Here is a 16,442-nt window from a genome sequence, read left to right as displayed (position 1 = left end):
TGATGTCTTGAGATGTTGCTTGAATATATCCACATAATTGTCCTTCCTCATGAAGCCATCTATTTTGTGAAGTGCATCAGTCCCTCCTGCAGCAAAGCACCCCCACAACATGATGCTGCCACCCCCATGCTTCACGGTTGGGATGGTGTTCTTCGGCTTGCAAGCCTCCCCCTTTTTCCTCCAAACATAACGTTGGTCATTATGGCCAAACAGTTCTATTTTTGTTTCATCAGACCAGAGGACTTCCCCAAAAAGTATGATCTTTGTCCCCATGTGCAGTTGCAAACCGTAGTTTGGCTTTTTATGGCGCTTTTGGAGCAGTGGTTTCTTCCATGCTGAGCGGCCTTTCGGGTTATGTCGATATAGGACTCGTTTTACTGTGAATATAGATACTTTTGTACCTGTTTCCTCCAGCATCTTCACAAGGTCCTTTGCTGCTGTTCTGGGATTGATTTGCACTTTTCGCACTAAAGTATGTTCATCTCTAGGAGACAGAACGCGTCCCCTTCCTGAGCGGTATGACAGCTGTGGGGTCCCATGGTGTTTATACTTGTGTACTATTGTTTGTACATATGAATGTGGTACCTTCAGGCGTTTGGAAATTGCTCCCAAGAATGAACCAGACTTGTGGAGATCTACAATTTTTTTCTGAGGTCTTGGCTGAGTTCTTTTGATTTCCCCATGATGTCAAGCAGAGAGGCACTGAGTTTGAAGGTAGACCTTGAAATACATCCACAGGTACACCTCCAATTGACTCAAATGATGTCAATTAACCTATCAGAAGCTTCTATAGCCATGACATCATTTCCCAAGCTGTTAAAGGCACAGTCAACTTAGTGTATGTAAACTTCTGACCCACTGGAATTGTGATACAGTGAAATAATCTGTCTGTAAACAATTGTTGGAAAAATGACTTGTGTCATGCACAAAGTAGATATCCTAACTGACTTGCCCAAACTATAGTTTGTTAACAAGAAATTTGTGGAGTGGTTGAAAAACTAGTTTTGATGACTACAACCTAAGTGTATGTAAACTTCCGACTTCAACTGTATCTGCCCGGCTAGCCGGAACTACGTATCTGGCTGGCCGGTCGGACCTCTCTGGTCGGCCCGCTTGCCGTACCTACCTATCTGGCTGGCCAGCCTTACTTCTATATCTGGCCGGACGGACCTACATATCTGGCCGGTTGGCTGGCCTGGACGGCCGGACCTAGCTATTTGACAAATCAAAATATATTTTACATTTGAGATTCTTCAAAGTAGCCACCTATCTGGCCGGCCAGGTGGGCCGGACCTTCCCCTTTCTCTCCCCAATTTCGTGGTATCCAATTGGTAGTAGTTACAGTCTTGTCTCAGACAGATAGTTGGGTCCAGTCGGCCTGCCAGTCAGATAGGTAGGTCCGGTTGGCCGGCAAGACAGGTAGGTCGCCTCCCGGGTGGCGCAGTGGCCAAGGCACTGCATTGCTGTGCTAGCTGTGCCACCAGAGATTCTGGGTTCGAGTCCTGACGGACCGAGCTATGTGGCTTCCATTTCTGACCGGCTGGCCGACCGGAACTAGCTATCTGGTTGGCAGGCCGACTGGACCTATATATGTGGCCAGCAGACACAATGCCACAGATGTCTCAAGCTTTGAGGGAGTGTGTAATTGGCATGCTGACTGCAGCAATGTCCACCAGAGCTGTTGCCAGAGAATGCCGTTTTAGAGAAATTGGCAATATGTCCAACTGGGCTCAACCGCGGACCACGTGTTTGGTGTTGTGTGGGCGAGTGGTTTGCTGATGTCAATGTTGTGAACAGAGTGCCCCATGGTGACAGTGGGGTTATGATATGGGCAGGCATAAGCTACGGACAATGAACACAACTGCATTTTATTGATGGCAATTTGAATGCACAGCGACACCGTGTTGAGATCCTGAGGTCTATTGTCGTACCATTCATCCGCCACCAACACCTCATGTGTCAGCATGATAATACACAGCCCCATGTCGCAAGTATCTGTAAACGATTCCTGAAAGCTGAAAATGTCCCAGTTCTTCAATGGCCTGCATACTCACCAGACATGTAACCCATTGAGCATGTTAGGAATGCTCTGGATCAACCTGTAAAACAGCGTTCCCGCCAATATCCAGCAACTTCGCACTGCCATTGATAAGGAATGGGGCAACATTCCACAGGCCACAATCAACAGTCTGATCAACTCTATGCGAAGGAGATGTGTTATGCTACACACCAGATACTGACAGGTTCTGATCCACGCCCCTACCTTTTTTTTTAAAGGTATTGTAGCGACCCGTATCTATGACTAACAGATGCATAACTGTATTCCCAGTCATGTGAAGTTCATATATTAGGGCCAAATTAATTTATTACTCATTACCCCCACCAATTTATGCTGGGTGTAATAACTGCCGTGGTTGATGCTTTTTGCCTACTCGGAAATTACGATATGAAACGTTGATTTGAACCTTTTGACTTACTAGTGGGTGCCCCTCTGATTCATATCCCGTGACTTCTGATGATAGTTCTCGATTATATCGACTGATTGGGTCTGTATGTGGTAGGAATACAACCCTTGTTGAAAAGGGCAGAGGCTTCGGCTAACCTCGTATAAAAAAAAAATATATATATATATTAAAAAAGACGGGTTCCAGCAGCATCCTTGCTCTGTACGTCATCATCACCTGTAGCGTATTCATTACGCCGATTCTGTTGAATTTTTTTTTTTTTTAAACGGAAGCAAACTGAACGAAACGTGGAGGGACTTAACATAGAAAAAAACGACAGATTTTGGTTTCTTCCGTTTGGTTCTTAAACGCTAAACCATAGACAGTACTCTGTAAGTAAACGGTTTCCGTAATGAATATGCCCCTGCACGACAGCAATCAGCGCGGGCACCTTCACCAAAGCATCGAATCACAGAGTTTCTAAACCCAGAGGCGCAACATTACGAGACTTCCGGGAATGCTGGCTAAACAGACGAGGCGGGAAGTCAATGAGAGAAGTGAACAATTATTATTTAGTTTTTAATTTTCCCTAAATCTAAAGGCACAACTTAGATTCGACCCAATGTTTTAAGTAGTCGAACATGGTGTTACCCCAACCTTGTGAAAGTAACAAACTGACACGTTTTCATTTATGTCAAAAACGACTTGATATCGAAAGATGTGCAGGCCGTCAAATCAACGGACATGCGGAGTTTGGTGCTAGACGACCGTTAGTCCCGATTACATGTTTATACGCATGAGCCTTGCTATCCAACGTCGCCATGACACCGCCTACAAGTGTGATCGGGGAATTCTATTGGAGAAGCAGTTTTAGCCTATCTTCATACTGTACCGTCTTTGATCAAATTATTTGTCCGGTAAAAGCGTAACGTGGCTAGCTAAATTGTATCTCTCTAAATTATTATGTTGTTAATTATGTGAGTAATCTAATTTTTGAAATTGGCTATACTTTGCGATAAAATAACCAATAGCTGAATGACGTCAATAACTGATCTATTTAGCTAGCTAGGCTAGTTTGGTATTGGGAACATTTGTCATGGACAGCTAATCAGTTTGTTGGAGAAAGAAAATTATATCTATCCAATAGTATAATCTACGATGACGAGAAGATTGTAGTGTGGAAACCATGAAAAGATCTAGAAGTGTTGGTGCGTCTTCACCTTTGAATGGGATTGGAAAACAAGGTAACGTTATTCTAACGTCATGGACATTCATTGTTTTTCTGTTTTTTTGTTTGTTTAGCTAGCTAGTTAACGTTAGCTAGCTGTTAGCTAGTTACCCAATTAGTTGAGAGGATGTGACGAATGTGTCTAGCTAACTAGTTGTCATGTCATGACGCATGTTTGCAAACTTGTTTTAACTAGATTAGCTAGCTAACGTTTACGTTAACAGCTGGAAAACGAAATGCATTAACGTTAGCTAACAACACACCATTGACTGGTAGTTAACCAGGCATTGTTTGACATGGTCTCCTTAAATCTTTCACCAATCACCGGAACAGTACTAGGAACGTATAATAGAACGGGCTTCCTTAAAATACATAGCTAAATTAACTGTAATAAATATGTAATACTCCTGAAAGCACACAAGTATTCCCAGTTTGTGTGGCACAGTGACATCAATATCCAGAAAAGGCACAGTGCAGGGGGACTGTCAAAAGGTCATGAATTGGGCTAGCCAGGTACTAACGTTACATTACATGATGGTTGTAACTCCCCAACCCAGTGGTTATTTTACTGAAGCACTCCCTCACACTTCAGTCAGCTGGGTGTCTGCAGTTCAGTTTTGTCAGGTATGTACTTGCTTGTCTGATGCAGTGTTTCCTAAACAAAATGTTTAATTTTATTTTAGGAACTCAGTCCAGCTTTCAACTTATTGAAAGTTGTTATAGTAGAATGCACAAGATGCAATTTCGAAATTGGGTAGTGCATCATCAGTTTTCCTCTTGTCATGTCAGTCATTGCCAGTGGTGGAAAAAGTACCCAATTATCAAGTGAAAGTCACCCAGAAAAATACTACTTTAGTAAAAGTCAAAAAGTTTTTTTTTTTTTTTATCTACTTGAGTATCAAAAGTAAAAGTATAAATCCTTTCAAATTCCTGATATTAAGCAAACCACACAGCACCATTTTCTTGTTTTTATGTATTTTTTTACAGATAGCCCCTGGCTATCTCCAACACTCAGACATAATTAAGCATTTGTGATTAGTGAGTGTCTTATGTTATAAGCACATCAGACTGTTTTTTTGTAGTTTTTTTACAGATAGCCAGGGGCACACTACAACACGCAGACATGATTTACAAACATAACATTTGTGTTTAGTGGGTCCTACAGATCAGAGGCAGTAGACATGACCAGGGATGTTGTCTTGATAAGTGGACCGATTCCTGTCCTGCTAAGCATTGAAAATGTAACGAGTACTTTTGGGTGTCAGGGAAAATGTATGGAGTAAAGAGCACATTATTTCCTTTAGGAATGTAGTGGAGAAAAAGTAAAAGTTGTCAAAAATGTAAACAGTAAAGTACAGATACCTAAAGAAACTACTTAAGTAAAAATACTTTAAAGTACTACTTAAGTACTTTACACCACTGGTTATTGCATACCTTAGAGAGCTATTTATAACTTGTCAGAAATGTCCAGATCAACTAGCACATGTCAGCTAATGTTTTTTAGCCCATACATTTTGTTGTAATGTTTGAGTCACTTAAATATCATATAAATAAACAATAAATATGACAAAATGTGTAGAATTGCACTAATTAGCTTTTAACCTACAAAATGTTCTCTGCGTCAACAAGAGGGGTGTGAACAGTGCTTGTGCCTATAGAAATAGACGTGACGTGTGTGCGTGGGGGGGGGTTCGGAATGTGTTCCTCAATGCTGGAAGGGGGGCCTGAGTAAAAACGTTTGGGAACCCCAGGTCTGATGGATACTTTGCCTGTCCGCTTCCAAGTTTAGCTATCTCAGGAGGATGTTCTGGCTAATGGCCACTGTGCTACTGTAACTGCTGTGAGTTGAGACCTCACCTGAACCGTTGTCATGTGGACAGATGGGGACTCCCGGAGGAAGAGGAAGTTGGCAGAGATCTCTCAGGCCCTGAACGTGACGCCAGTTGATGTGGCAGTGCTGAGGAGGATGGCCATCAGCGAGGGGGGGCTGCTCACTGATGAGATCCGCTGTAAAGTGTGGCCACGGCTGCTCAACGTGCCCACCGACATCCTGCCTGAGAAACTAGGTGAGTTGCCTGGCCACTGCCACTGACAGACCAGGGATGCCACTAAGGCTAAAAAGGGTAATAGTCCTGTATCAAGCGTAGGGGCATGATTTGAAGTTATTTTTAAGGGGGATTTAGGGTCTGAGCTTAATTGACAGCCGATTTTGTCACTTGAGTTAGTCTACTAATTGCTGAACCTGATAGTTTCATAAATTACAGGAGTCCACATCTCCACTGCAATTGCCTATATACCTTCCATGCGCCCAACAACAGTTGGTGGTTAACAGTAGTAATGCACCAATATGACATTTTTGGCCAATATAGATATCCAATATTTTTCTTGCCAAAAAAAACGATACCGATATTTCGAATTTTAGTGTCTTTTTAAGCATTCTTTTACAGTTAAATAGTTAACACACACACACACATGGATGCAGCGGTCTAAGGCACTGCATCTCTGTGCAAGATGCTCCACTACAGTCCCTGGTTCGAATCCAGGCTGTATCACATCCGGCTGTGATTGGGAGTCCCATAGGGCGGTGCACAATTGGCCCAGCGTCGTCCGGGTTTGGCCGGGGTAGGCTGTCATTGTAATTAAGAATTTGTTCTTAACTGACTTGCCTAGTTAAATAAAGGTTACACACACCACACTGATCAAAAAGTTATTTTGTTGGCATTTACATATGTTCCCATTATCAGTAAAACATAATCAAAACCTATTTATTTCACTTACTTGATGTGCTGTTTCATTGTTCATTTGTTCAGTTGTTTCATTCTCAACCAGGATTTCTATGGAACGCCGTTTGGGTCTTTTCGTGTCTTAAAATATACTATTTAACACGATTTGACGTGTCGATTAAGCTTGTTAACCAATCAGGACCTGAATATAATAATTTAACGGGTTGGTACATTTTTTACGTAGTTATTACACATTTTCGTCATGTACCACTCACTCGTATTTCCTATGTCATAACAATTCATTGATGTTTGCTATGATGCTGGTAAAGTTGTCTCGCGCACCTACAGTGCTGGTCATTAAAAAAAAAGCTAGCTAGCTCATGGATTCAAACAATGTTCTTCCCCAAAAACATAGCAAAACGACATCTGTTTCAGTAGCTGTATAGTTAGGTGTCATCATCTAAAATAACCCTAATTTACAAGACAGTTCTTATTTGATTAATGGTGGTCGGACCCATCTATGTGAAGCTAGTCACAATAAGGATTAGCCACAACAGTGGACTTTGCGGTTAGCCTTCAGAATAAAAGTATGGCATAATTCTACTATTTGTATTTATTTTCATCACTGTCAATGACCTACTTTTATTTTGAAGGCAAACTGCAAAGTCCACTATTGTGCCTAATCCTTACTGTGGCTTGCTTCATAACAGATAACCCGGTACGGTTGAGCCTCACTAGCCAGATGAAGCCAGCTGAATCTTATAATGTTAGCTATGGGCAACAGGGTTAAGTAGTTGGCTAGCTATTTATTTTCACGAACTTAAGTTCAATTTCAATAGGCGAACAACAAGTGGCAACCTTACTCACAAGGATTCCTAAATCATTGCTAAGAATAATGAAAATGACTGCAGTTTCTACTGGTCATTGTTTTCAGGCCGGTTGTATTGGTGCCAGCTAGGTACCAAGCTAAAGCTAACTACCCCAGTTGTTGCGGTCAAACAAATGATGCTTTTATTACCAACGCGGTATTGAAAACACATCGTTCGTGACCGGTGTTTTCTTGTTTGTAGACTTTTTTGTACAGCTTAGACAGTGCTACTGTATCTTTTTTGACACACAAAGACCCAAACGGTTTTCCATAGTATGTATGTCGTGAAGCTAATAGCAGTAACGCTATTACTGTGTAACTCCGGTAGGGCAACATCTGAAAAATAGCACACTTGGTAGTGTTTACCGGTGCCCGACCAGTCGGCGAAAGCCAACATCACCCACGACAGAGAACGGTTGATTATCAAGGGCAATGAATCCATTATCTTGGCTTTAATGGATTTCACCTTTGAGTTGTCTCGCTGAAATGTTCTTACTCTTTCAAATTACTGCTCGTCTTGTTGACTGCTCGATCCACACAGCAGACATTCTGTGGGCTAGGTTAGGAATGCTGTGTTGCACGTTTAGCGCCAAATTTTACGTGGCATCATTACGTCATGTACCTATGTTTATATAGGTATGAACGTCAGCTTTGACATCGGTTTTGCACATCGGTGTTAAACGAGACATCGGCCGATACCGATGTCGGCATTTTTAGCTAATATCGTCCGATTCCGATATGTTCACCCGATATATCGTGCATCCCTAGTTAAGTGTGACCTGATCTCTCTCTTCTCCAGAGGAAGTAGAGCGGGAGAATAATAAGGACTATAACCAGGTGCTGTTGGATGTCCAGCGTTCCCTGAGAAGATTCCCTCCTGGTGAGTGACACTGGTCTTAGAATAGCACTAAATCACGTGAGGCAGTGGTGTGGTTTGTCATCATTGTCTGATCTGCCTGCGTCCCGCTTGAATTTGACTTGTGTGATGTAGGCCTACAGACTACGCAACCCTGTCAGTTTGTATTTGTTTCTTTTGGAGAGTGTTCTAGATGTCTGTATGTTATTGCTTTTATTTATTAAAGCAGCAGAAAGTCTCAAAATGGAGAAAGCATAATCTGATTACTGGGTGCTTTGGAATTCATTGGAATTCTGCCATGCTTGTGTTTCACTGGCCAAGAATTCAGGACAACCTTTTTGCATGCGAAAGTTTGGTAATTTTGTCAGGAAGGTTGTGACCGTCTTTTCCAGTTGTATACTACAGTAGCCTAATTTGGGAGCTGCCTGCATAACTCGGTCTCCTGTTGACATCAGTGCATAAGATACACAAAGGCCAAGTTATACATGCTTTTCCCTAGTTAGGATTTGGCCCATAATGAGGAAATCAACTGGGCCTTTTGACTTGTGACCTTTTGACTTTTGACTCATCTCCCTGTGTAGGCATGCCAGACGAGCAGCGTGAGAGCCTCCAGGAGGAGTTGATTGACATCATCCTGCGGGTGCTGGGAAGGAACACTCAGCTGCACTACTACCAGGGCTACCATGACATCGTGGTCACCTTCCTGCTGGTGCTGGGCGAGCGGCTTGCTACCGCTCTGGTGGAGAAACTCTCCACGCACCACCTTAGGTGGGTCTCTGTCTCTCTAGGTGCTCCCCTCCCATAGGAGCTTGGCTTTCAAAGGGGTTTTAAGTAGAAGGGAAGCCATGTAGAAAAGAGAACGTAGCCAGTTACAATACAATAGCAGCACCTCCTGTTAGTTTCAGCATTCTATACTGTGTGCAGGTTTAAATAACTGTAAACTGTGCACAGTTGGCTAGATGAGTCATCCTATACAGTTGCTGGTGGAGACGAGGCAAGTCTGGAAGCATTTCATTTAATAATACGCAGTGCTACTTTCTATTTTTAGGATTTGACAGACTGTTTTGTTGATTATCTGATTCTAGTTCAGGTTATCAAATGTCCAGTTTGTTTCTCCTGTTCCTTTACTGCAGGGACTTTATGGACCCCACCATGGACAACACTAAACACATCCTTAACTATCTGATGCCAATCATCGAGAGGGTCAATCCAGAGGTGCATGACTTCATGCAGCAGTAAGCATCTTTTCTCTTGTTCTGTTAGTACAATCAGTAATTTGTTCAAATAACAAATGAGCACAACTAATGTAGCTATAAAACCAATAATGTGACTTACTGCTAAATGGGTGTCACTACGTTTTGTGTCCTCAGGGCGGAGGTGGGCACCATCTTTGCCCTTAGCTGGCTCATCACCTGGTTTGGCCATGTCCTGTCAGATTTCCGACACGTCGTGCGGTTGTATGACTTCTTCCTGGCCTGCCATCCCCTGATGCCAATCTACTTTGCTGCTGTGGTGAGCGTTCTTTTTGGGACTAAAGTAGAGCATTTTTCTAAGTGACTCCAAACATAACCCTCTTTTTCCTTTTGTCAGTTGACATGGATCTGATATTTAGAAATGTGGCTTTAGCCACCCTTAGAGTTCAAATGTGCCTCACAACTAGTGTTTTATAAAAAAAATACATGTTTTTTTCCAGCAGCATAGAGCTTAGCTGACCACTTATGCTGTGTTCTTGTCTTCGGACAATGTCTTCTAAGTTGCCGTAGAAGTTTGATAACAACATCTATTGAATTCAATAAAATGTTAACTGCTTGTTGTACTGTGGGTGTGTGCGCGCCGTTTGGTTGGTGTCTGTTCCAGATTGTGCAGTACCGGGAGGATGAGGTGTTGGACTGTGAGTGTGACATGGCATCGGTGCACCACCTCCTGTCCCAGATCCCCCAGGACCTGCCCTACGAGACGCTCATCAGCCGCGCAGGAGACCTCTTTGTCCAGTTCCCCCCCTCCGAGCTGGCCAGGGAGGCTGCCCAGCAGTACAGTCAACAGTAAGCTTCTCGCTTGTCTCTGTCACGTAGTCTCTCCCATGGATTCTCTCTCGCCCGCCCCCACTAGATCCGCTACCTCCTCCTACATCTCCCTTCTCCAAGCCTCTTTTCCTTTTTCTGTCTTTTCGCCTTTCTTTTTCGCTCTCTTTCTTTCCCTCCTCCTCTTTTTACCTGCTGTTGCGAGTCGAATTCCCTCATTAACACTGAGATGAGAGAGTGTAACCTGACAGAATAACCTTCATCTCCCCTGACAGGTGAACTGTGCACTAATAACCTGACACTGAGCTAATTCTGTCTACTCCTTCACACTAGCCTGTACGACTATTATCATGTACTTATTTCCAGCGTATTTAAACAATGACACAGGAATTTGAACATGTACATGTGTCTTTCTATAAATAATGGGGCCAATGTGTGACATTGGGATAAACATTTGTAAATAGTTTGAAACTAAACTAAAATACCTTTTATGCAGTTCCAAATGTGTACTTTGAGGAATTAATGTGAATATATGCAAATTGGCCCATAACTCCAGCTATACAACAACATAGGTCTAGGACTATACATCCTTTAAGCAGGGTTCATTTATATAATTGTACATATAGGGCCTAATATAGAACCCTCCCTCCCCCAAAAGCATGCAAAAAGTAGGCCATAACCACTTCAGAAATAATACATTCTTTAGGCCTTGCTTAGGCATTGATATTCAATTATTACATTCTAAAATATGAGAATGTGGACATTGCATGACTACATACAGTGGGGGAAAAAAGTATTTGATCCCCTGCTGATTTTGTACGTTTGCCCACTTACAGTCTATAATTTTAATAGTAGGTTCATTTGAACAGTGAGTGACAGAATAACAACAACAAAAATCCAGAAAAGCACATGTCAAAAATGTTATAAAATGATTTGCATTTTAATGAGGGAAATAAGTATTTGACCCCTCTACAAAACATGACTTAGTACTTGGTGGCAAAACCCTTGTTGGCAATCAGAGGTCAGACGTTTCTTGTAGTTGGCCACCAGGTTTGCACACATCTCAGGAGGGATTTTGTCCCACTCATCTTTGCAGATCTTCTCCAAGTCATTAAGGTTTCGAGGCTGACGTTTGGCAACTCGAACCTTCAGCTCCCTCCACAGATTTTCTATGGGATTAAGGTCTGGAGACTGGCTAGGCCACTACAGGACCTTAATGTGCTTCTTCTTGAGCCATTCCTTTGTTGCCTTGGCCGTGTGTTTTGGGTCATTGTCATGCTGGAATACCCATCCACGACCCATTTTCAATGCCCTGGCTGAGGGAAGGAGGTTCTCACCCAAGATTTGACAGTACATGGCCCCGTCAAATGATGCGGTGAAGTTGTCCTGTCCCCTTAGCAGAAAAACACCCCCAAAGCATAATGTTTCCACCTCCATGTTTGACGGTGGAGATGGTGTTCTTGGGGTCATAGGCAGCATTCCTCCTCCTCCAAACACGGCGAGTTGAGTTGATGTCAAAGAGCTCCATTTTGGTCTCATCTGACCACAACACTTTCACCAGTTGTCCTCTGAGTCATTCAGATATTCATTGGCAAACTTCAGACGGGCATGTATATGTATTCTTGAGCAGGGGGACCTTGCGGGCGCTGCAGGATTTCAGTCCTTCACGGCGTAGTGTATTACCAATTGTTTTCTTGGTGACTATGGTCTCAGCTGCCTTGAGATCATTGACAAGATCCTCCCGTGTAGTTCTGGGCTGATTCCTCACCGTTCTCATGATCATTGCAACTCCACGAGGTGAGATCTTGCATGGAGCCCCAGGCCGAGGGATATTGACAGTTCTTTTGTGTTTCTTCCATTTGCGAATAATCGCACCAAATGTTGTCACCTTCTCACCAAGCTGCTTGGCGATGGTCTTGTAGCCCATTCCAGCCTTGTGTAGGTCTACAATCTTGTCCCTGACATCCTTGGAGAGCTCTTTGGTCTTGGCCATGGTGGAGAGTTTGGGATCTGATTTGATTGATTGCTTCTGTGGACAGGTGTCTTTTATACAGGTAACAAACTGAGATTAGGAGCACTCCCTTTAAGTGTGCTCCTAATCTCAGATCGTTACCTGTATAAAAGACACCTGGGAGCCAGAAATCTTTCTGATTGAGAGGGGGTCAAATACTTATTTCCCTCATTAAAATGCAAATCAATTCATAACATTTTTGAAATGCGTTTTTCTGGATTTTTTTGTTGTTATTCTGTCTCTCACTGTTCAAATAAACCTACCATTAAAATTATAGACTGATCCTTTCTTTGTCAGTGGGCAAACGTACAAAATCAGCAGGGGATCAAATACTTTTTTCTCCCACTGTAGACTGGCGACTTTTCTGTTTCCTGTGTGGCAGACGCAGGCACACACAAAGCCATGAATAGCGGTAGCATTAATCTCACCATTTGAATCTCACCATCTCTCTTTTTATAAGGAGAGAGCCACCAAAAACCAGTTTCCTTTTTTAATGGAAGGATTTGTATGGAAAGCGAAGTTGAAGCCAACATTAGATGTTGTCGTCCTCATAATAACCACACATGGTTTTACCTCAACAGAGTAGAGTAACACCCTTCAATTGAAGTAGTGGGAAACAAACAAAAGTGGCCACATCTCTCACAAAAACGGATCAAAAATGAAATCACAGATAATTATAAAGGAGCATGAGAATTTATCAATTGACTACAATAATTACATTAAGCTAGGCCTATACCAGTATTTGAATTTCTGAGCTCCAAGTTCAAGTAGGCTACTTCAAGCCCCTTGTATTGTTTAACATTGCAGTTGTAACATGGAAACCAAAATGTATTTATCATGTTGTTTAATTGAAAAACCCAGGCGATATTTATCTACAACAACGTTTCGACCCTTAGGTCTTCATCAGGCATTGTTGTAGATGAATATCACCTGGGAGCGTGAGCAGCAGTGTGCGGCGTTTTCCATGACAAATATTCTTGACATTCCTTGCGAACACTTGGGCTGTTGTTTTAATCGCATGCGCCATCACAACAGCTTTTTGTCACTTGACTATCATTCAGAAAATTCCTTCCTGGATCAGATGATGATGTGTGAAAATATCGCTGCGTAATTAAACAGCTCGACACCAAATACGCATCAAGTATTATGCATAATTATTGAAGAACCACAGTGTCGATTTAGGTTTTAAGTATAAAGGTAAGGTGACTCGGTTAGAAGCATTCGTTTTTTTGCAATCACATACATTATTTTGGATTTGTGTGCCCAAAAAAACTGTTTTCACGCCGTAACATAAGGAGACACAAAATGTTACACTGCGGCATGGTAGGAAGGTCCCGAAAATCGTTAAGACTCCAACCACCCAAGCCATGGACTATTCTCTCTGCTTCCGTATGGCAAAAGGTACCGGTGCATCAAGTCTGGCAACAACGGGCTGTTAAACAGCTTATACAAGCATTAAGATTGATAAATAGCTACATGGACTAATTAATTGAACTTTTTATTTTTATTTGTGCACTCTCTCTATGCACACTCACGGGGCCCTACACACTTCCACACACACTTCATCTGTTCACTCACACTTAATATGCACAATTGAATTTCTACTGACCCTACACACACACACACACACACACACACACACGCACACTCACTCACATACAAACTGCTGCTACTCTGTTTATCATATATCCTGTTGCCTAGTCACCTTACCCCTATACATATCTGCCTCCATCACTCCAGTGTCCCTGCACATTGTAAATATGGTATTGAAACTGACCATGTATATAGTATGCTTGCTTACTTATTATGCTCTTCCTATTATTATTTTTTCTTCTAGTATTACATTGTTATTGATTATTGCATTGTTGGGTTTTGAGTTTGCAAGAAAGGTATTTCACTGTACTTATGCATGTGACATTAACTTGAAATTGAAAATTCTGAGATCGCCATACAAAAAAATCCAGGATTCTTACTGGGTTCAAGTTCAATGTCTAATTTAACTGATTCATGCGTAATATATTATATAACGACAACTTACATTGCCATAAATGCAAGGACAGACAAGATGTGTTTTATGTCATACAATTTTGGAGAAATCCGTCAACACAAACCACGAGAAAGGGTTAAAACAGGTTTTAAATCAACTCTTGTATTTAGTTGAATATAGCTATTCAACCCCCATATCTTAATATAATGACATGAAAAAATTTGGCAGATTATTATCAGTTACTTCTCAACAGCTGTAACAAATTGTCCAGTTTAGGAAATCCTCACGGGTATCCTAGTTTATAGAAATACACACATACCCCAAGCGAAGGCTCTGTATATTTAGGAAAATACATGTCCTTCCTTCTGATGTTCGTTCTAAGCTGTACCACTAGTATGGGAGACCAATATAACTAGTTTGTACTAGAACAAGTAACACGGTTAGCCCCAAACTGCTGTCCCAGCAGTAGCTGCCTGGTGTTAATAACATTGTCCTCTGTCTCCTCCTTCACATTAGCCTGTAGGTCTGTTATCATGTACTTATCAGCATATTAAGCAATGACTCTTGAATTTGAACATGGCTGTAGCCGCCTGGTGTTAATACCATTGCCATCTGTCTCTCAGGATGGCAGCCTCCACCTTTAAAGACTTTGATCTGACCCCGGAGCAGCAGCAGCCGGACACGGTGCTGCGGAGGCGGCGGAGAGAGAAGCAGGCGCTGAAGGGAGCTGCTGCAGGTGCTATGGTGGCGACCGCCCAACCCACCGCGGCTCGGCGCTTCGTCCGACTGGCCGTCATGGGGCTCACTGTGGCCCTGGGGGCAGCCGCCCTAACCCTGGTCAACACGGCCCTAGAGTGGGCGCCCAAACTGGACCTACACCTCTTTCCCTGAGAGAGAGAGAGAAGGGGACTTGTAGGCGAGTGAAGGGGGCTGACGGCCAATACAGCAGAAGACATCCACGGGAAGGAGAGAGAATAGAGATCTTTGTAAAGAGAATATGGAGTTCTTTTCCACATTAATATGAAGGACGTGAATGGAACAGAGACTTGACTGTCGACGTATTTATATTTGTTAATAAAATAACCGAATGGTGATAAATGTTGTGCTGAGAGAGATTAAACTATTAGGGGTGATGGCAAGCGACAATTTGTAGCAAAGACTTAGGTTTCCTAGGTTGAAGAGTTGTCACTGGGGTCGAAACTGCTGCCAATGAAGAGCGTGGATGTGTCTGAAATGGCTCCCTATGTAGTGCACTGTATAGGGAATAGGGTTTCATTTTAGACGGTCTGTGCGATCAGGTTCAGGGGTGAGTTAAATGTCCCTCTGAACCTCACATGGGCCATGTTGGCACAAGGACAGAGATCCCGCTAGCCCGCCACTGGCATGGTCGTCCCCCCCCCCCCCCGGCAGATCATCAAGTTGAATCCTCTGCCTTCAACACATCATGTCCCTCTTCCTTTCCTTTCATTCTGTACCGAGACCAAATACACATGTCTTAGTCCCGTCTTTGTTTAGCACTTCATTTTCTAATTTTCTAAAGCATCATTTATTATTGTTAAGTTATAGGAAATATAATTTTTGTACAAACACAACCATATTTAACATTAAATTAAAGGAATTCATTTGGGTCTTCTGACTTTATGGATGACAATTTGCAATAGTTATTTTCCACAGCATGCCTAAATTAGGTTAGGTTTGGAATAGGTTACCTTTGTGAGCTGCGACAAAGCACCGATAGCACTCCCAGACATCCCATGAGCCTTAGCTTGATCCCATGCTTTTATTGCACAATAATGAAGTCCTATTACATTGTTTGCACACCCTATCCTCACATTTCAACCAAACTCACCAAATGGCCTGGTTATAGAAATGACAAGGTTTTTTGCACATTTAATTTTAAGAAATGTCGCTTGAGCTTATTGACTACAGTTGACACGATTTGAAAAATGTGTCGCATTGGACCTACTGAAATTTGTTCAACAGAGATACATGAGTAGATTCGTGTGTAGTTGATTCGATTGTGACACGCAGATACTCAGCGGTGCCTGTTGACTCCATCAGTGTTAACCATCCATGGCTTTCATTGCACTGAAATAGCCTCATTCTGTATCATTGCAATGGTTTTTATCTGCCTTTTATGTTGAATTGTTATATTTGTCATGAGAACAATAAAAACAAGATCAATGCAAACTGCATAGGTTGAGTGGACATATCTGTTTAGTTCCTATGTATCGCTACATAGTGTTTCTTTAAGGTGAATGCAGTAGTGAAAATATGAAGGAAACGTTGAAAATCACCAGTGTC

At 42.4% G+C, this 16,442-nt stretch overlaps 1 protein-coding gene across 1 annotated transcript; it reads left to right on the top strand.

The window, feature by feature from the left end:
• Positions 1 to 2,729: 2,729 nt before the first annotated feature.
• Positions 2,730 to 16,333, top strand: LOC106565398 (TBC1 domain family member 20). The gene is made up of 8 exons (XM_014132465.3): positions 2,730 to 3,688; positions 5,553 to 5,738; positions 8,063 to 8,143; positions 8,701 to 8,887; positions 9,253 to 9,354; positions 9,490 to 9,631; positions 9,977 to 10,161; positions 14,762 to 16,333. Exons 1-8 carry the CDS (start codon positions 3,631 to 3,633, stop codon positions 15,027 to 15,029), a joined length of 1,209 nt encoding a protein of 402 aa, XP_013987940.1. The 5' UTR covers positions 2,730 to 3,630; the 3' UTR covers positions 15,030 to 16,333.
• The last annotated feature ends 109 nt before the right edge of the window (positions 16,334 to 16,442 follow it).

Source organism: Salmo salar, chromosome 12 (assembly GCF_965601325.2).
Source record: "Salmo salar chromosome 12, fSalSal1, whole genome shotgun sequence".
Classification (NCBI taxonomy): domain Eukaryota; kingdom Metazoa; phylum Chordata; class Actinopteri; order Salmoniformes; family Salmonidae; genus Salmo; species Salmo salar.
This window is presented reverse-complemented; position numbering and strand designations above follow the sequence as displayed.

Bases quoted from the DNA above. Each gene is read 5' to 3' on its own strand.
- LOC106565398 (XM_014132465.3), top strand. From the start codon at position 3,631: ATGAAAAGATCTAGAAGTGTTGGTGCGTCTTCACCTTTGAATGGGATT. The intron at 5,739-8,062 runs GTGAGTTGCCTG...TCTCTTCTCCAG, and splicing joins CATCCTGCCTGAGAAACTAG to AGGAAGTAGAGCGGGAGAAT. The intron at 8,888-9,252 runs GTGGGTCTCTGT...CCTTTACTGCAG, and splicing joins CTCTCCACGCACCACCTTAG to GGACTTTATGGACCCCACCA.